The following is a 20,390-nucleotide window of genomic DNA, read 5'->3' as shown; positions in this document are numbered from 1 at the left end:
GAAGGAATAAAACAAATATTTGTGTGAGCTCATTCTCATTTGATGCTATTTTTACTCTGACAGGCTGGATAAACATCATTACTATAATCACTATGGTTTACGAGCAAGAACTGCATCATATTTGTTATGAAGTGCCCAGTCCACCCTCATCACTTCTCCTGTATGAGGGTCTATGACTTCTGGACTGAACTACCCTATTTGAATCAAGAGATTCATATAGACTAGGGGATTGATGGGAGGTGAGGCTATCCAATAATGATGAGATGTTGATGTAAAATTAATAAGACCCTTTCACAATCAGAACTGACCTTTCTGAGTGCTCCCATTTGCCTTGAATTTTTAAGGCGCATAACTAAACGGTGAGTTCACAGGGGGAGATGTGGCTGTAACATTTCCTCAAATTTTATTTATCAGGGGAGGAGAAAAGTAAAGTTTGCATTTCCACACAAAAACAAAATTTCCCATTATTACAGTTCTAGACAAGCACAGAAAGTGGGATTTTAATACGTTTCTTATGAGCATGTCAAAAGTATTTATTCAAAGAGCAGAAAACACTGCTCATTTGCCTAAAACACATTTTCAGTGTAGTCTGAGCCAGAACAAGTATATTCTTCATATTTGCCAGACAGACCTAGGAAACAAGAACTGAGTGATCAGTGTTGCAAAAATCGAACCACCTAGACATATATATATAAATATATATGTATATATAAAGAGAGGATGGTGACAGACCCTTTAAACATGCAGCATCTCCAAAAGGACAAACTTTCTTTAGATTTTTAGTACCTCTTCAAAAGCACCTCACTGCAGCTTGTGCATGAACCACATAAGCTATAGGCATACATTTCAAATAGGTACTTCAATGAATTGTCCTTTTGACATTTTCAAATGCAGATATAAGTGCACTAAATAAAATAACCTAATGTAAGGAGTCAAAACAAAACACTTGATCTTCATATGGTGTCAGTGAAGCAAAGGAACTGCACGTAGGTGCTCACATGCCTCTTCATTTAAGTGTTTCTGAATGAGCTGCCATATCGAACAGAAGACCGTAACGACATCCTCGGAACTCTTCAATGGGTGAATGCAGGTACACCCGCTGAAGTGTACCTACACTCACCCATAGTGTGCTCGTGTTATGAGTGGAACCATTCAGGCGACACAATATGCTGACAGAGACTCCATCAAACGGAAGTAAACAGTAGGATGTGCACAGTTTTCTGTGGATCGTGACTGACAGGTATAATAAATAGCTGCTTGGTCCGGATTAGAAAAAAAGGGAGGCAAGGAAGGCGACAGGAAGATATAAAATCAGTTATGTCTTGAAGGAAGAATGATTTTTTCACTGTGTATAAAAAAAAATCCTGCATAGAAGCAGTTGCCTTTCAAATGGCTGAAGGAACACATTCATCCAAAGGAATCTTTGACCTGGAACCCCTTTAGAGACAGAGGAAAATAAGCTCCTCTCAGGCCATCTACCAGCAGGGGTAGAAGAACATGCATGAACAGAGAGAAACACACAGGAAAAAGGGGGAGAAGAGATGAAAACAGAAAGCAGGGGCATGTAGCTCAAAGGTAAGAGGTAAAGGACAGGCCATGGTATATATAAGCATACAGGACATAAAAGCTGTGCATTCAAACACCAAAGGACCAGGGAGGAATCCACAGCAACAGCAGACGTATAAGGAGAAACTGTATCCTCGGATAAGGCTTGGGATAGCCTTTATCTATACCTTCATACGCTGCACCCTCTATGTTGCAGGCCAGGCGTGAGGACATATTTTCTGAGGAGGTCACGTCACCCCCAATACTGACAAAATACCAAATCTCTCTGTCGAGTGAGAGACGCTCGAGCTATATCAAGGTTGTCAGGACAGTGAGGCACTGTGAATTAGCTGGCAATAAGAGCTAAGTGAGTCCTCACAAATGACATTTTAATGTAACAGAGGTGACCTTAACATGTAGCGTAGGAGGGCAGTGGGGGTTGTGCCGCATTAATGTGTCAGACAAGCTTTAAAAAAAGCTCTTTACAGACAGTAAACTTACTTTTTTACAGTGAGCCGAGCAGCATGCAGTGTTTATTTTCTCTTTGTTTTTTCACATTTCTGCAGTACTTTACTCAGCAGCTCTCCAAAGCCGCCATTCACCTTTAATGTATCTGCTACATACTGAAATGCCCGTCAAAACACTAATGTGACTCAGGGTGTTAACTATATGGTGATAAATAATAACACACAAGAGCACTCAAAGAGCGCAACTCCCCAAAAAGGAAATGGCTATACTGAAGCTTTGATGTTTTATAAGGATTTTATGGCGTTATTATCATGTGGTAGGGGATCCTACTGAAAACATTAAAAGTGTGTTGTACAGCTCTCTCCATGCCTTTTCATGTGATGGATACCTCGATATGGTTTCTCAAAATTTTCAATTTTAACCTTGGGCACCAACAGTGAAGGTCAAGGTCAAATTAGCCAACCTAGGTGCTCATGTCCCCCAAGGCCTCGTATATTGTTGTGAACTTTGAATATGATTGATAAAAAACTGTGGGAAAATAATACTAATCAGGTGTTTTTGATCGAAATCTGTTTTTTTCTGAAGCAGCAGCAGACGTGATGTCCTGAGTGGCAGCGGGCTGTGAGACACACTTTTCTTTAACAACGATAAACCCTGCAACATCAGACCGCAGCAGTAAAAGCTTCTTAATGTGCATTTAAACAGGCGGCACAGCAGCATAAACATTACCAACAATGTCCTGTGCTCTTCTACACACCTGACAGGTCAGCTGTTGCACACAGACTGCAGGTTTATAGAGTGGACTTTTTTTTTGATAAAGTAGTCCTTCTGTGGATGAATCCTGAGCTCCGTCAGATCACAGTTACATTTCAGCATCTTTACTGTGCTATGAGAGATGAAGTTGTGAAGCTGAAACCGGGTGCTATACTTCTAGTAGTATCTCTCCATTCAGAAAGTTTGGATTTTCCAGCCAAAACACGATGATCACAATAACTAAGAGCATTCCCCTGATGTCTGACTGAAGATTACACCCTTGGGTGAGAGTGTAACTCATTCCCAGCATGTTCATGATGAATTGGCCAAGTTATGGCTTGCTGGGCATGAAATGTGATTTATTTCGATCTGAATGGAAAGAAAAAGACAGACAGAGCGAGAACTGAGGAATGTGGGCCAGTATGGAGACCTCCCCCCCAGTAAAAAGCCCTGCTGCTGCTGCAGTGCATTGGGTCTGTATTGTGACCAAGATTAATTATCTCACAGTGAAAGGCTACAATACACTATGCTTCTCACTGAAGTAATAACTTCTTTACTTTCTCTCAATCATGTTCTCCGTGCTCTTCTCTCCTCCTTAATTCAACTTTAAGGAAAATCTGACAAACCACTGCAAGAGAATGAGAACGTATTCCAGTATTTGTGTATCCAGCACAACGCACCGGTTTCATGCTTTATTCAGGTTCTCATCATACTGACTAAAGGAAAAAGGCTTTCGCACTAACCAGCTGAAGCGAACTTAATCCTTTATATAGCAAAAGAAGCTGCTCAAAACACTGACCAAACATAGCACCAGCTCCTTACCGTGCACAGGTCCTTATACTGCATCTTCTGGAACTTGGTATCGGCATTGCCGGCGCACAGCTCCACGTATCCCAGCACAACTTGGAACACTGTGTTGTGGATGGCCTGGGTGAAGTGCATGTGTAACTGGTCCATCGCAGTCTGCAGAGAGAGCCAAACACACTGTTATGAAAACTATTACACCAAGATGTCACTGTCAGTCTGCCAGTGTGGCTCTGTGAAAAGGCAAACAGCAGGGAAATTGCAAATCACACTTCTTGGAACACATATTGTATACTTAATATTTCTAGTTTCACACTATGGCACAGAGGAAAATGAAGATAGCCGCGTACTCTGGGAACTGCAATGTTCCAGTCAAAGTTGTAGTTTGCTGCTGTAAAAGGTAATTAATGAAGTCATAAGGAAATGGCAGAAAAACACAATGACAGACAGACATGTTTGTGATGCATGTTGTGTTGCGGCAGAGTTAGCAGCCTCCAGCTCCGCTCACTCGTCGCACTATTAATTTCATGTGACACACCTGAAGCCATTTTGTTGAAATCATTTATCATAAGAGCATTATGACTTGGGGGGGGGGAGATAATCCACAATTACCCACTCACACTCGCTTGCTACTTAAACATCGCCTACAAATAACCTGCTGTTATTTACTTTTCGGTGAATTCCCCGCTGAGCCTCTTCCATCTCCGCTGCGGTTTTGTTTGCATTCGACTATAGGTAATGACATTTTCTTCTATATACAGATCCAGCAAACATGAGGTAGTGTAAGCATTTATCTGGAGGTATATTCATGCCCACCTGGTGACTGTAAATTCAATACTCCCCTCCCTTAAATAAAAAAAAGAAACAGACACACACACAAAAAAATACTGTTTTTGTCTCCACATACCCCCGTGGGGAATATTCTTCTACCCTCACAATGCTCAACATCAATATTGTCTGCCTGCTGTTTGATCGTGGGCAGGTAGCTCACAGTGAAAAGATCCCAGTGACAAATGTGGGAAGAAAACAACAACAGCAAAGCGAGGGCTTTAAAACAAAATGAGCTAAAGCGTAATTTTCACACAAAGTAGGCTCATTTAAGATAAAATAGTGATTAAATATATTGATTTATTACCTTAACTGACAGTTTCATTAAAAATTTTCTTGTAACAGTAATTCCGAAAGCTACTCATAACTAAGATTTTACAAAAAAAATGCAACAAAGCACATATCTTTCAAAAAAGCCCCCAAAAAACTATAGTTATGCAGTCGGTTTGTGTCTGCTATAATTTATTCTTTTCTAAAGTCAATTTACATTTACCCCCAATTTACTGTCTTGCAGCTTCTACCCACCATCTCGCTGTGGGACCCTTGAGAAATGAGGACACAACAGTCGCAGGAGACGTGGGAAGAGTATTGAGCAAAGCCCTAGGTAATGGGTGTTGCTGTGCAATTAGATTTCTTACTAAGAGCTCATCACCACAAAATGTAGCTCCCCCCAAAATCCATTGTGAAACCCTGCTGGCGCAAAAGTCATTTAAACATTTCTTTTCTTCTTTCTCGGGGAGTTTCACTTCATCTGACCCAAAAACACAAGAGGAAAAAAAAAAGAAAATACTGGCTGTACAATGTCTAGACTGTAGAAGAGAGAAAAAAAGGAAAGTAACTCTGGCAAACCGCCCTCGTGATAATAAACCTCGTCTCCAGCTAAGTTTAACGTGAGCCTCGGCGACTGTAGCGTTATGTATGACAGAAAATTAACAAAAAAAAAAATCAGCATGACTCTCCTTTAGTAGGCATAAATATCAATAAACTGCATGTCCAGACTCATTCTTTTGCAGCTTCTTCTCCCAAACAAGCAGAAGAATTAAACAGATAAATGGACTAAAGCGATCTGTCAGACTATTTAGCTTGAGAGAAACCGGCGCATCACAGCTAGGTAATGACTGCCAAGGGACTATTGTAACGGGGGGGATGCAAATGGTTTGGCACGGTTTGCTACAGTTTGTTAGGCATTTTGTGAGGCTGATTACTACCTTCAGACAGTTAATTTGTGTATCAAAAAGAATCAGTTTAAAAGAGCGCATTTGTCTGCAATGTAGCAAAAACAACATCTGAGATGAAGATAAAGAAAATGACTAACTGAGATAAACACAGACGCGACAACATCAAACAGCAGCTCTTTAGTTTGCTTTTGTGTCCTGTAAATTATCATTAACACAATGACTGTACGCCATCATTCATTCTCAACAAAGCAAGTTTCTCAGGTTATGAGGATGTTCAGCAAGTTAGCAGCTACGCTCTGCTTTCTAATTTCGTCTTTAACTTTGCAAAACTAACACTGGCGTGCGGACAAGGTGCCATAATGGGATTCTGCGAAACCTCTTCACACTAATGCACCAAAATCCAGCAGACTGACTAACATTTTAAAGCTTTACAATAAGATATCGTGTTTGTAGAACATTCATCTTCCCAGTGTAACTCGATTTCAGGCGGGAACATGGGAGCAAAAGTTGAAAAACAGGCAGGAGTTACTAATAAAAGATATTACCAGCGTCATTCAAGGTTAAAGTCTATTATAGTGTCTCCCTGAGAAACTGCTGTATTTGTTTTGTTTTGGTTCTTAACATAAAGACTTTACAGTTTCAAATAAACTAAACATGTCACAGGCAAACACTGTTTGTTTTGAATATTGGATCATTTTGGAGAATTATGATGTGGCCATGCTCATTCAGAGAGACTAAAATATGCTTTATTTCAAGGTGAAAACCCAAAATGTACAAGCTAGTTTAAAAATACACTCCTTTAATTAAAAAGGTGTAATAATATTAATAACAAAGAAAAACTTTACCAATGCAAAACTCCATTCTTATGTTTTTCTTGGCTCTAACCAAACTATTTCTGGATTTTCCTTTTATCTAAAAGGTAAAAAAAAAAAAAGTTGCAAACATGAGGGACCAACTTTAGCAGCTAATTGGACAAACTCCCGAAGTAGCAGAGGAGTGCACAAAGGAAAACAACAGCATCAAGGACAGAAACAGAAAGGATGGAGTTATCTTTCAGGTCCACACAAAAAATCCCCATAAGAGCAAAAGACAAAGTCAAACAAAAGAAAAGTTGCGGCAAACAAAGAAAATAAGCAGGTTATTGTCAATCCATGTCTAACCATTACCGCTGACCCTTGCAGGCCAGTCAAACCACTGACCTGTGTTTTCCCCAGTAGCGTGTAGGCCAGCTGGACCTTGGTGTAGTGCGAGACATCGAAGTGCTTACAAGTCTTCGACAGAGCGACGTCAAGCTGCTCCTGGAGCCAGAAATAGGCAGATGACAAAGAGGAAAAAAGGGCCAAAGTAAGGGGAAAGGGGGGAAAAAATAAAAAGAGAGGGATTATCGTTCTTAAGACCGGGGATTTAGATATGGACGTGCAGTTGTAAAGCTATCACACACAGCCAAGGGCAGGTAATTGGATGTGGATGTGAGTGTGTGTGTGTGTCTAAGACTTTGACAAAGAGATGAGGGGAGGCAAGGAAAGTTAGCACGAGAGTGTGTAATGTGTAACAATAAGCTGACCTCAAAGAGCACAGCGCCGATAAAGGCTAAATGATCAATCGCCTTGCATCGCAAATCATTTTCTCATGCCTTAAAAAGCAAAAAAACTAGAACTGCACGACAGGAAGTAACTAGTCAGTGAAGTAATTAAGAGGGCCAGATGACTACGTATACAACATATGCTGGGGATGCGTATATTCATACATTTAAAAGACTGTCTGAGATGCACAATAGATGGTCCAAGTGCTTCTGACTGTAGTAGCTTTTTGATTTTAAAGGATTTTGCATCACTTCTTAACTAACTCATGCTGACAGGTAAACAAATGAGCACCCAAGCAGGTGGATGTGCACACGAGCACGCAGGCACGTCTCCTTCTTGTTTACGGACAAAACTGTAAGTAATTAATCTACCCAGGCGCAGCAGCAGGCGTAAAGAGAAAATTGCCTTGCATACCATTTATCACACACACACATATGCACGCACACATATCCCGACACAGCCAGAGATGAAACAGATAATTTACTATGCCTGCACACTCATAATAACGACTTTTCTGAATGTGTCAATATTTGGCAGACCCAGAATAAGAAAGGCAAACTATGAAAAAATGTCAAAATGAAGCATAAATTGCTTCTTTCAGATCAAGGCTTCTGGAAAATGATGAGGTTAGAACTCCATATTACACACTGCTAAACGTCCTTTTACTGATACTGCTCTCAGCTAATGGAATTAGAGACGAAGCATGGACGCACATACCTCGATCTGCTCCAGAGTGTCTTGTAGTTTGGAATTCAACTCGCTGTGGAGGGGAAAGAAGAAAGGGGGGAAAAAAAGAGGGTGGATGAGAAAATATAATTTTTTTTATTTAAGACATTTAATTGCTGTCAATTAAATTTTCTGTTCTGTTTGAAATGACAACAAATATTAGAAAATGTCCATCACAAATGACTCTAAACCAAATGCACACCATTTTTAACCATTTAACTTCATTTCAGCTGTAAAAACAACAAAAACAAACAATACTGATGATCAAATTATGAATGAATTAGTTCAACTAACTGATCTATTAAAAAAGAAAACATGAAAATCACTGATGGATGAAAACCAAGTTTGGAAATATGTGTGCCAGTGAAATAAACTGTGAATGCTGATAGCGTGTGTGTTTCTGTGCAAGCATCATGCTATCTGAGATACAAAATGCCCACGCATCCTTGGAGCGCGCTCAGATTTCGACTCATCCTGGCGAACACTTTCAACTCTGAAGCTGAGAAGTATCAACAGGAAACATGACTATTTTGCAGATCCCAAGACTCCGATTCAATTCCCTTGTGACTTCCCCGCCACTGCATCCATTCATAATCACCCTCTGTTTCACTGTTTTCCTGCCTCTGTCACCGCTTCGCTCGGGGTCTTTTTCAGGTCAGCCTGCTCTTATGTTGTGCCTTGTGAGTGTGTAGTTGCCCAAGGGAGAGTGTGTCCTTAACAAATTGCTAATTAAGCATCTAGCTACAGTGAGGGATAGGCAGTGAGGAAGAAGAGAAGGAGGCCGCAAAGGGACAGAAGCTGCACGTACCATAGTTTGCAAAACAGGTGAATAAATGAGTCAGACACTTTGAAATTCGAAAATGTATCTACCTGTGTAGACATACGTGTGTGTTTATAAGGTGCACAAAGCGAAATGTGGGTGAAAAAAAAGCAGAGATGAGAATAAAAGTTAGGAAGAACTGATCTGCAGCAGCCAGCCTCAGTTTAACTTTCAGTGATGACTAAGCAGTTTACCACAGGTATGAGATACAGTCGGGGATGCAAATGCGTAACAGCAACGATAACATCAGAAACTCTTGGCCACAATATGAAAAAGGAAGTCACAGCCAATTCCTCTATGATTAAAAGCCAAGATAAAGAAAATGAGTTGGAAGGCAGCTGGAAAGCAGGCTCATCCAAAGAAGGATGAACTGATTAATGCTAATAAATCTGAATGTACACAGGAAAGGCCCAAGTAGAGCAAGACTAAGAATATCCACCAGAAGGGCAGAGGCCAGGATGATAAATGCCCCTGTGGTGGCTGGGTGTGGTTTTTGCTTAGCTGCAGGAGGAGAGGTGGGGCGGAGTGATTCGGGGAGTAGTGCCAGGTTGAGCTCAGCAGCACAGCTGCTGCACGTTTGCTAATCTGCTTCTTCCTTTTTATGCGGTAGCACGCTGGGAGCTGGACTGACACATGCAGAGTCCATGCCAGTGGACACAGACACACACGTAACAGCCCTGTGTGAAAGACCGGTTAAGACTCGTGTGTGATCCGTGTGCCAGTTACTGTAGCCTCTAGTAGAGCACAGTTTGCGTTTGTTATAACGTGTGTGTGTCTGTGTGTGTGCGTGAGAGAGACAAAATAAAGACTGTAAGAGGCCAAACCGATCCCTGATTGATTCTGTGCAGAGGTGAACTCAAGGTTAGCAGAGTCTCTCCTACAGCCCTGTTATGAAACATTAAAGTGTATTATGTGGCAGTGCAGAGTAACAGGAGCTAAACCGCGAGCTAAAAAGTACTGAGAGAGCATTAAAAAAAAATATAATCATTAGCAGTGTAGGCTGACGTGAGCACAACCTCGGTTGCTTTTTTCTTTAGTGGCAGACCTCAAATATCACCAAACACAGTAGCTGTTTTCAGTGTGTACCTTGGCTGTCTACCTTGCTAGCTGCAAACTTCTGCAAGTTCAGAAGTTTTTGGACAAAGACAATTTTAGCAGATTTTGCCTCTGCACACCACATTTAAATCAAATAATCAATATCTGACTGAAGTGCAGACTTTCAGCTTTGATTCAGGGGTTTTTTAAAAAGTAGTGCATTAACTGTTTAAAAATTACAGCTATTTTTATACATAGCTCCCCATTTTCAGATGCTAAAAAGTAGCTAGAAAGCTGACTGACACACAGGTTTCTTGGCCAGGTTAGACCTGTTCTCTCACTACATTAAGACAAATTAGGCAGATAAAAGATCTGGAGTTGATCCCAAGTGTTGAACTTGCATTTCGTAGCTGTTCACAGGAACTCTTGATATAAGGTTGAAAGATGTGTTAGTACAAGTGAAGGAGGCCTCCATTAACTAAATAAACCTTTGAGAGAGACAGCAAAAACATTAGGAGTAGCCAAATCCACAGTCTAGTGTATTCTTAAAAAGAGGACAAGCTCAAATCGTTTCCTTTCACAACATCTATCCAAGTAAGGAATACTGTCAAAGAGGTAGGTGCATCATTATCAAGGTCTACAATCAAGAGACGCCTTCATGAATATAAATGCAGCAATGTGCAGTTGTTAAACAAGAACAGGAAGGTTAGATTAACGTTTGCCAGAAAACATCTAAAAGAGTCTGGACAGTCCTGAAAAAATTATCTGAACAAATGAAACCATGATGAACTTCCACCAGAATGATGGAAAGAGAAAATTATGGAAAAGGAGAGAAACAGCTCCTGATCCAAAGTATAAAACATCATCTATCTAACATGTATGGCTGCCAGTGGAACCAGGTCACTGGTGTTTATAGATGAAGTGACTGCTGATAGAAGAAGCAGGATGAATTGTGAAGTGGACAGGGCTATGCTCTCTGCTCATATTCAGCCAAATACTGCAAAACTCAGTGCTTCGCAGCGCGAGTGGATATCCAAAGCAAACAGCAAAGGCAACCTAAGAGTTTCTCAAAGCAAAGAAATGTGATAGTCACCTGATCTCAACTCAATAAAGCAGCTTTTCAGTTACTGAAGACAAACCTGAAAGCAGAGAGACCCATAAAAAAGCAGCTATGGCCTGGCGGAGCGTCCCACATGAGGAAACACAGCATTTGGTGATGTACATGAGTTCAAGACTTCAAGCAGTCAACGATTATAATTTTTATCCAAGTATTAAAAATAATCCTTGTATTTAAAATTCTATTATTTTGTCCATTTCAGTTTAAAACTCTAAAAATGAGGGAGTACGTGTAAAGAAATGGCTGTAATTCCTGAACAGCAGTTAGGTCATTTTTTTGTATTTTGGTTTAGTTTACAGCAGTGGACTGATCTGCACTTAGGTTTAATAATACATCTACACAGAACGCATGATATCCAGTGAGCTAAAGCAGATGATTTAATCATACATTACTGAAGCCTTAAATGAGTCTCTAAGCCTAACTTAAGCACACTTGGCACAACATTTTTGACCTCTTGGTTGTTGAGATCTACAAGAAGTCAACGAGAGCCAATCACCTGCTGCTGTTCAGTCCTTCTCCTCTGTATGTCACTGTCCAGTACATACGGTTTAATGCGCAGATGCAGCTCCTCCCTACATACTGGCAGTCATCGCTGATCAGACAGAATGCATAAATAACAGATGAGCAGGAAAAACCTAATTAGCAATCTGTTCCCCGCAGGGAAAACAAGCGTTGAAACATAGTTTGATGGAATTTAGGAGGGTTTTTTCACCCCATTTTCACTAATAACTGGCAAAAGGTGTCCATAGAGCCTTGGGGCTAGTTTCTTCACAGTGACTTGATGACTCACTAAAACAGACGATATGTGTTGTGCTTTCAAGGATCTGCAGGATCCTCAGATTTTGTGAGAGTGACAATTTTGCTGGAGTCATAATAGCCACTGCACAACACAGGTAGACAGGCAACAAAGAAGCAGGGAAAGACCTTGGAAGAGTGAAAGATGGGGGAGAGGGGATGGCAATTGCTAGAATTATGCCAGACAGAAAGCGGCTGAGGTTTGTGGGAAGCTAAAGGAGAAGAGGGTAAGTGGGAATCAGTTGAAAGATAAAGGAGTTTAGAAGGAAAAGCAGCGGGGAAAATTGATCCTGTCAGACTGTTAGAATGTGCTTAGCTTGTTTTACTATTTTTTTCAGGTACGAGATTTTATGTAATATTTCCGGAGGTATTTGGAACTAACGTCTTTATTGGAGTTCTGCATGGGTACTATTTTAACTTGCTGGCTCCAAGGTAACACCAAAAGCTGATACAATATAATGGATTATTCAGTAACACTTGTAAATTTTATCAGATTTCTGAGTCACTTTCCTTTTTTATTTTGCTTTTTGTGAATTTATTACTTTGTTTTCCAGACTAAAACTTATGCAGACCTTGGATACAGATGTATACGCTCTGATTAATCTGATAAACTGAGTATTTAGTACAGCAGCTAACATCAAAACCCAGTTAGATCCAAATATTAAAAAGAGACAACATGTCTCACTAAAACTGGTTTGCTGGAGAAATTAAGACATGATCGATAATTGGTGCTTATTATTGGAAAGGGCAAGCTACAAATCAATGAAAATGTTACTTCTTTCCCCCTTGGACGCCTACTAGGGGTAACCCAGTGGAAACTGAGCAGTTTCTGTCATATTTCAGGCATCCAGAACAAAATGACTACGTGTGCATCAGAAGTCCGAGTGATCTCCGCCTACACAGGTTACTATGGATACCCTTGGACAAATCCAGACATCTTTATTGATGCATATTAAGGTGTCAAGTCTTGTCATTAAGGGAACGGGGTTGGTCGCCTTTATCATCTTCCTTCCAAACTTATAAAGCACCAGAAAAAGTAACAAGCCACAAATACAGAAATGGGCAGAGAAACTACAAAAAAAAAAGAAAAAGAACATCCATCAGACCAAAGAAACTGAGCTGACTCTGAATATGGTCGGGGGGTGGGGGGTGGGGGGTACCCCTTTATCATGATCTCTAAAGCATAGCAAGTAAACACAAATTCAAGTGACACACTATTACTCATGACGCTTGCTTGCTGATGTTGGGCAGGCTGCTTTAAACTGTTCACATGCTGAGCTGCCATGTACTTCTCCTGCACAATAAAACAAACACATCTAGCACGATCTTTCTATTTCTGCAAATCACGATGGCAGCAGGCATTTATAACTATATGCATGACATACCTTAATTGTGTAATAGTCAAACAATTTTACTTTGACAGAAGAAAACACACACACAAGCTCAGACTAGACACCGCCTTTGTAATTCTAAGGTCACGGCGGAGTTCACATTTCGTGAATACAATGCTGGATACATGGGGGTCCTTAAGCTGGCTAATAGCTGCCTGAAGAAAATGGACTGAGACGGCCGTGTAAGTACCTTCATGGGCAGACGATATTGACTTTTAAAGGGTAAGGAACAAATGGAGTCAAATGAAGAGTGGGCATGACAAATGTACAACCTTCAGCAGTCAATGGAAAAGCATCGCTACAAGGTTAAATGGAAGTGTAGCAGACGGGCAACGGGCTGCCTAAGGGGTATGGACAGAAAGTGCAGTTTGTTACTGCACAGCATGACAGATGTGTAATCAGTGTACCCATGTTATAAACTGCATACACTGAGGAGGAAGAAACAGTGGAAGAATTTTTAAAAAACAGCACGAGTGTGAAGAGCGAGCAAACTTCCACTGCAAGAACAGGTTTTGGGTACATGCAGTGACACTGGCAGTGAGTGCTTTTCTTTCACGATGATCACAAACGAGTTACTGCACTGATAGGCTTCTTGTGGTGGGTGTTGACACTGGTGGCAAATGGTGCAAGGTCTAATCCACACACCCACAGTCGAGCACACTTAACGAGCATCACTTTCGACACGAAACTGCAATGATGATAAATTAATGACGGTGGAAACAGGAGTGATAGCTACATGTATAGGCGGCAGCTGCAAGCGGGAGGGGACAGTGGAAGGATTTTTCCACACCAAAACAATCCCTTGTGCATAACGCTGCCTCATTGATCACCATTTCCCAGCAGTCATGTTGTCATTCTGGCATCACAACGAGGCTGCCTTTGTTTTCTGCTCCACTGTGTTAAGACATTGTGGGAAGCAAATGTTGATATAAAATAAAATCTGCACATGCATGTTTGCAAAGGCAATGGGAATCTTTCACTGCATTTTTTTTTCTGTTCCTTAAGAATATGTCTTTCAGATACTGTTCATCTGTTGTATGTAGTTGTTTTTTGGGGGGGGTTTTGGCCTGACACTTCTTTTGCCCTCCAGTTTCTTCAAAATTTTTAAGGACACGTTGAACCTACATGGTTCAAAAACTAATCTTTTATATCTATCAAACTGTTATCTTTGCAATCTAAAGAAATTATGTGTTTTGCAACAGGCTGTTAGGAACACAGTGTCTAGTAATACAATTTACAGACACAATTTTTCAATTCAATTCCATTTTATGTATAGGGCACCAAATTTAAAGAAAACAAAGAAAACCCCATCAATGACCTCCTATGAGTAAGTAATTTGGCGACAGTGGGAAGGGAAAACTCCCTTTTAGCAGGAAGAAAACTCCAGCAGAACCAGGCTCAGGGAGGGACAGCCATTAGCCGTAACTGTCAAGAAACTGACTAAAAAGGAAAAGGAAAACAAAAAGATGGATCTGTGGGCAGGTGAAATGGGTGGAGATGATCATTATTCATTTCTCTGGCATCCCCGATCAGTCTGTCAATGCATAAAAAGGTCTGAACACCCAGCTACTGACACAAACTGAATAAAGGTACTTAAATGACAAACCGTCAAGTATTCACTATATTTCCCATTGTCTCTGCATCAATCATCCCTAAAGCTTTTCAAATCTCACTCTTACATTTAAAAAAAGGAGAGCGTAAAAATAAAGAGGCTACTCATTGCTTTACATTTGTCACCACCTCTGATAAGTTTTTCCAGTCTAACTATCTCTGTGGCACAACCTTCACACTTCTTACCTGTAACTGGCAATCTTATGTGTTTACCAATGTGAGGACGTCAGAATTAAAGCTCGCCAAAAACACCAAACCAAATGTTTAAAAAGAAAACTGCGATTGAAGTAAAGATGTTCTGGCTCAGACTGAAATATCAGCGCACTAATAGTGTCTTTAGAGGGTTAAAACTTTTAGAAACTACTCTGATATCACACCTAGTGCAAACAAGGGGACATAACAAGCCTCTTTACGTCTTATACCAGAGCAACTAGATTCCAGCCATGAAAAAAAAGACACATTTCAAGAGAAACCAATCAAAATTTTAAATCAGTCCAATTTCTAAATATCTTCTACTCCAAATAAGAATTGACAATGGAAGATGTAAAACAACAGCATAACTCAGGAAAATCATACTCATAACAAAATATTTTCCAGACAGAAAAATGAAGTCGATGCCTACTCCCGCTGGATACAGTAACATATCACTCTATCAATCTGCTCGTACTCTACCTGATGCAGCTGTAGTGTTTAAAGGTGCTGGCGGCCTTCTGACATTCCAGACACAGCTGGATTGCACCTGGATAATCTTCTTCCTAAAGAACCAGAGGAGTTATAATTTTTAATGCATGTTACATGGCACAAAAATATAGAATTTTCAGTGTGGCTTAATAGAAAAACTAGTCCATAATCACACCAGGTGAAAGCTCCGGATGATGGCTTACTATGATAGATTTACGATTCTGATCCAGTCTAATACTACAATTTTCTTAAAATGCTTATAACAGCAGGTACTGTGCAAATAACCGAGGATTACACACAGTGGCAGTGAAATCTATTCCATATACTGTACTGCTGACCTTAACAGCACATATAGATTTGTATTTGTCTCTCATGTTTGTGTGGGTTTTGCTTTCAATGTTGAATCCCCACTGATGTTTGACCTGTTACTGTCAATTAATAACACACTGTGTGTGTGTGTGTGTGTGTGTGTGTGTGTGTGTGCGTGCGTGCGTGCGTGTGCATGTAGGGATTACTATACCTCGAGCATCTCGCTGAGTCTTACATCTGTTCTTTGCTGTGAGGGGGAGCAATGACAAGCAGAAAAACACATGAATACAGCATCAGATACCTAAGAGGACACAATACGAACTCATTATCTATTCAAACTAGCTCTGCGCTTTCCTGCTGTGATCATGTTGGCAGCATATTTTTCTGATTACAGTGTGAGCAAATGATTAAAGTGATTAAAAGAGAGCATGTCTGATTAACTCCCAGCTTAATTTTAAATCATGTGTAGAGAAACTGTTGCAGTGATTACTGAAGACTGCACTTATTTGTTAATAGTAACATCACACTGTGTTTATGAAGGGATGTCAGAGCAATGTAGGTCAGTCAGAATCAGCGGACCACATCATACTTAAATGATTTTGCAGGTCAACCAATACACAATAGTAAATAAAAATAGTAGAAAGAAAATAGTGAACAGGAAACTGTATTCATTACTCGAGTAATTCAAATGACAGCACCAAGACAAAAGTCTGAATTTACATAATAAAGCAGGAAGTTGAACTGGAATTAACCAAAACAACAGAATGAATCCTTGCAGGATGACCTCAAGAACCAATTAAAGATCACTGATGTGTGATACTGAGAACCTAAATATGTGAGCGTAAAGCACCGTCTCCACATATACACCTGAAACTACATGTTTGTTGGGCACCTCGTTGCTCACTTCAAAGGTGACATGAGTTCAACTCATTACCAAACCACAGATATTTCACCCATCTACACTGAAGTCACATAATTTTATTGAGTCTATTCCATGCTCACTGGTCACTACATCACTGTTAACATATAGTGCTTGTTAGCAGCTGTTACCAGCTACTGAAACACAGAAACCTGTGGTTGCTCCAGCAGAGCTGATGTTTCCCTGGTCCTTATTTCTTACCACTGGTCTCCCCCCAAAAATAAAAGCTGCATAGTAAACCATGTGAGTTAACTTTACCAGGGTCTTGATGGTCCTCAGAGACTTGAGCAGGCCTGTTAGCAGGTGTCGCCTTCTCTGATTGGCCAGGAGACCGAGGCTGGCCTCGGTGAATCCCTCCTTGGCCACACTCAGTTGCCTTCACAGAAGAAGTCTCAGGTCAATGTCACCAGGCATTCAGAGGTCAAAAACAACACGGTAAGCAGCACAAGAAAAGATATATACACACAGCACTATAGCCCAGGTAGTAACAGATTTTAAGAGTAATAGATGATTGCATCATTATTCTGTTCTGCTTTCAGTGCTGTGTAAAGGTCTTGAGGTTTGAGCTTATAACTAATAATTCCATCAAATCTGACAAGATCCCAATCACCGCTGGCTGAAATGCAGCCAAAACTATGACAGAGCCACCTCTGTGTTTTACAGATAGTACCTCTCTCGTGACCCCCTACGTACTTAATGGCAACAATTTGAACCAAAAATGTCTCATTTGTATTCATCACTCCATAACATCTGTTGGCACTGATTTTCAGTCCAGGTCTTGTGTAATTTGGCATAGATCAGCCTTTTTTCCTTGTTTCCCTTTCTTAAGAATGGCCTCTTGACAGCCGTCCTTCCACTGAGACCATTTCTGATGAGGCTTCAGTGAACAGCAGATGGATTAACTGAAAGGCGAGATGCATCTCTCAGGTCCCATTGTCAGGCCTTTGCTGTATTTTCTTTTGTGACTTTCATATACTGTTTATTTTCTGTAGAAAGTAAGTTTATTCCTGACACTTCTTCTTTTGTCCTTCACTTGTCCCATTCCCTCCAACTTATTAAGGGGGCACAGCACACAGCGCTGACACATGCCAAGTTTTCAGCTAACAGCTCCTTGGGAATTATTGGTGCAAAAATACTATTTATACGTGTCAAACTGTGTCATCTTTGGCAATATCTTAGATTCAATTCAAGAAATAAGCCACTAACAAATTGCCTAAAGATACAATGTATAATTGGTTCTTTATTAAGTCGTTGGTTATGTCTAGACACAGCACTGGTTCATCGCTTAAGCATTTTTATGCTTCAGTGTTTCAGGTGAGTGTTAAATAGCTTCATGAACAAACAAACAAAAACAAAAAAGGGAGACTCTGAAATTTTTTCAGGTAAAAGGACTGGACTGAAAATGAGTGAAAAAGCAGCCAATGTCAAGCAGCCAAGAATAAGTTCTGGCACACTGGAAGTAAAATATAAACAATAGGAGATGACTCTAGACTTTTGCACCTGAAGATGGCTGTTTTGTATTTATACAAATCACTGAAATAATTGAGTATCTGAGCTTTTTTGAAGAAATAAGCATGAAACAAGAGCCTATTATTTAAATTTAGAAAGAGTGACAGGGGTAGGGTAACCATATGATTCAATCCAGGCCTGTAGGACCTTTGATGCCATTCCCCAACACATCTTGTCCATCTACACTTTATTATAAAAAGAAACTGTTACATAGCAGCTACATGTCCACCGAAACCTTCAGGAATTAGCAGCATAAAGCTTTGTCTTATACCACCCACACAAACCGCATAGCGGCTCCAACAAACGAAGAACAGATCATGTCTGGTGGCAGGTTTTGGACAGCTACTTTATTTTAAGAGCAACAAGACGCAAATATTTCTCAAATGTGACCACATCAACAGACTGAGAATATCTGAATGGAAGCCATTATGGTTATGAGGAAAGCACTTAATATGCAGATGCACTTTGAATGAGCTGTTTGAGTAGGTTTCTCAGAATAGATGGTATGTAACAGAACGCAATTACCTCCTTGCATTAGTGCAAATGACTGCTGCCAGCTGCAGGTTGGTCTGTAACGCCGTCACTCTCTCTAGCTCCTGTAAATAAGAAATGAGACGGTAAGAAGAGAGAGAGCAACATACTATGCCTTTAACTGCTTTAAGAAAAGACTTTAGATTGAAATGGGTTATTACCAGATGTGACACTGTAGCTGGTATTTATTTTCACCCTTTTTCACTCAGTTTGTCTGTTCAACAGTATGAAAAAACATGGAGACAACACCTGCAGCAGGTAGGCATTGAAGATGAGAGCATTACAACCCAACAAGATGTCGATGTGAACCTTAACATGAGCCTTTAAGAACTCAGACATCATGGCTGGTGTAATCCCACTGCAAGATGGTCTATAGTTGGACAAAAGTTCTGAAAGCGCACCGACATAAAGACATCACCACACTTGCTCACTTATGGTACTTTCTATACAACAGGCCATTTGCTTAGCCAATCACTTCCCCCATCCAGCACATAAAGACATAACAGCAAATTTCATCTACATTCTGTTGCAAACAGACAGATAACACAAATGATGTTCTTATTGTAAGAAATGTATCACAGTCAAAGTATATCACAGTTTAGGAGAATAACTTTCAAAACACAGAAAAATCAGAGAATGTCTTCCTTCCCTTCAGTGTTGACATTTAGAAAAGGATCAATGAGCACTTTGCTCCGAGAGTGCAGTTATTATGCCACTTGAATGACCTCGGCTGAGAACAAGCACACCCTTAGCCAATACAGGGCCAACGGACAAACAGCTTACCGTCGTATTTTTGACTTTCCTTGTCTTCTTTGTGCTTTTATCTTTTTTTTTGATCTGCCAGATGTCATGCCTGAGGTGGGAGAAGCTTGTTGTTTGATCCTCTTTTATAATGCTGTATTACTTTTTCACAAGAAAGGTCCAGTGTTGGCAAAAAGAAAAAATCCTCGTAACACTGTCAGGCAAAAAACAACCTTTTACCAACGGAATATAGTCCAGGGAAATTCAATTTTCCACGGTTATTAAAAATAAACCAACAACACCAAAGAGGCACTTCAGCTGTGGGTACGAGAACAATAAGCCGATTCAAACAGATCTGCCCTTATGATCTTGAGTGTTGACAAAGACCTTGTCAAGTCCTCATAACACTTTGCAAGGGCTCATGTAATAGTCAGAGGTTTCTCTTGAGGTACGTACACCATGTGATATGGATGTTTTTCTGGATGACTATAAGACAGCATTCATGTGTCAAGATATAAATACAAAAAAAAGTGTATTTTGAACATTTCTATGAAAATTAAATCCATTCCGAGGCCGACAGTATTTTAGTATGGTGGACTTTTAAAGTCCAGTGCACTTCCACCACCCACGGAGCCCTCAACAATCAGCATAAAGTAGCATTATCACCTCGTTGACAAAAATCAACAAAAACTGAAAATGTAGAAGCTTCAAGCCAGAGCTGTTACAATGTTTTACATCAAATTTGGTGTGTAGGTGCCAGGAAAGTCTTAATAAGAGCTTTTTGTCTTTTTCCACTGCATTCTAGTGTTTCTCAGCCAATCAAATTAAGCCATACATGATCAGTGTTTGGTTGTGATAATGCCATTAGTGCCAGGTACTGCAATACCCAACATTATAAAAATTTCCACTAAAGTTTAGTTTGTTTTCAGTAAAGCAAAAAAAGTATAACACTTACGCTGATTTCTCTGATCTTTATTCTCAAATATGTATGAGTCACCAAGTATCTGAGTATTTCTTAATGATAAATTCATAAGCAGCAGGTTAAA

The 20,390-nt window shown here is 40.2% G+C and overlaps 1 protein-coding gene across 3 annotated transcripts in view; it reads right to left on the bottom strand.

The window, feature by feature from the left end:
* vps50 (VPS50 subunit of EARP/GARPII complex) overlaps positions 1-20,390 on the bottom strand; it is a 114,102-nt gene that overhangs the window by 68,062 nt on the left and 25,650 nt on the right. For all 3 annotated transcript variants that reach the window (XM_025902313.1, XM_003457265.5, XM_005462009.4), the window contains exons 6-12: positions 18,598-18,668; positions 16,822-16,939; positions 15,856-15,891; positions 15,327-15,409; positions 7,877-7,919; positions 6,776-6,874; positions 3,589-3,729 (exon numbers count right to left, since the gene is read on the bottom strand). In XM_025902313.1, coding sequence (XP_025758098.1) covers positions 3,589-3,729; positions 6,776-6,874; positions 7,877-7,919; positions 15,327-15,409; positions 15,856-15,891; positions 16,822-16,939; positions 18,598-18,668 — 591 coding nt within the window. The remainder of the gene's footprint in view (positions 1-3,588; positions 3,730-6,775; positions 6,875-7,876; positions 7,920-15,326; positions 15,410-15,855; positions 15,892-16,821; positions 16,940-18,597; positions 18,669-20,390) is intronic.

This window comes from Oreochromis niloticus, linkage group LG22 (assembly GCF_001858045.2).
Source record: "Oreochromis niloticus isolate F11D_XX linkage group LG22, O_niloticus_UMD_NMBU, whole genome shotgun sequence".
NCBI lineage: Eukaryota > Metazoa > Chordata > Actinopteri > Cichliformes > Cichlidae > Oreochromis > Oreochromis niloticus.
This window is presented reverse-complemented; position numbering and strand designations above follow the sequence as displayed.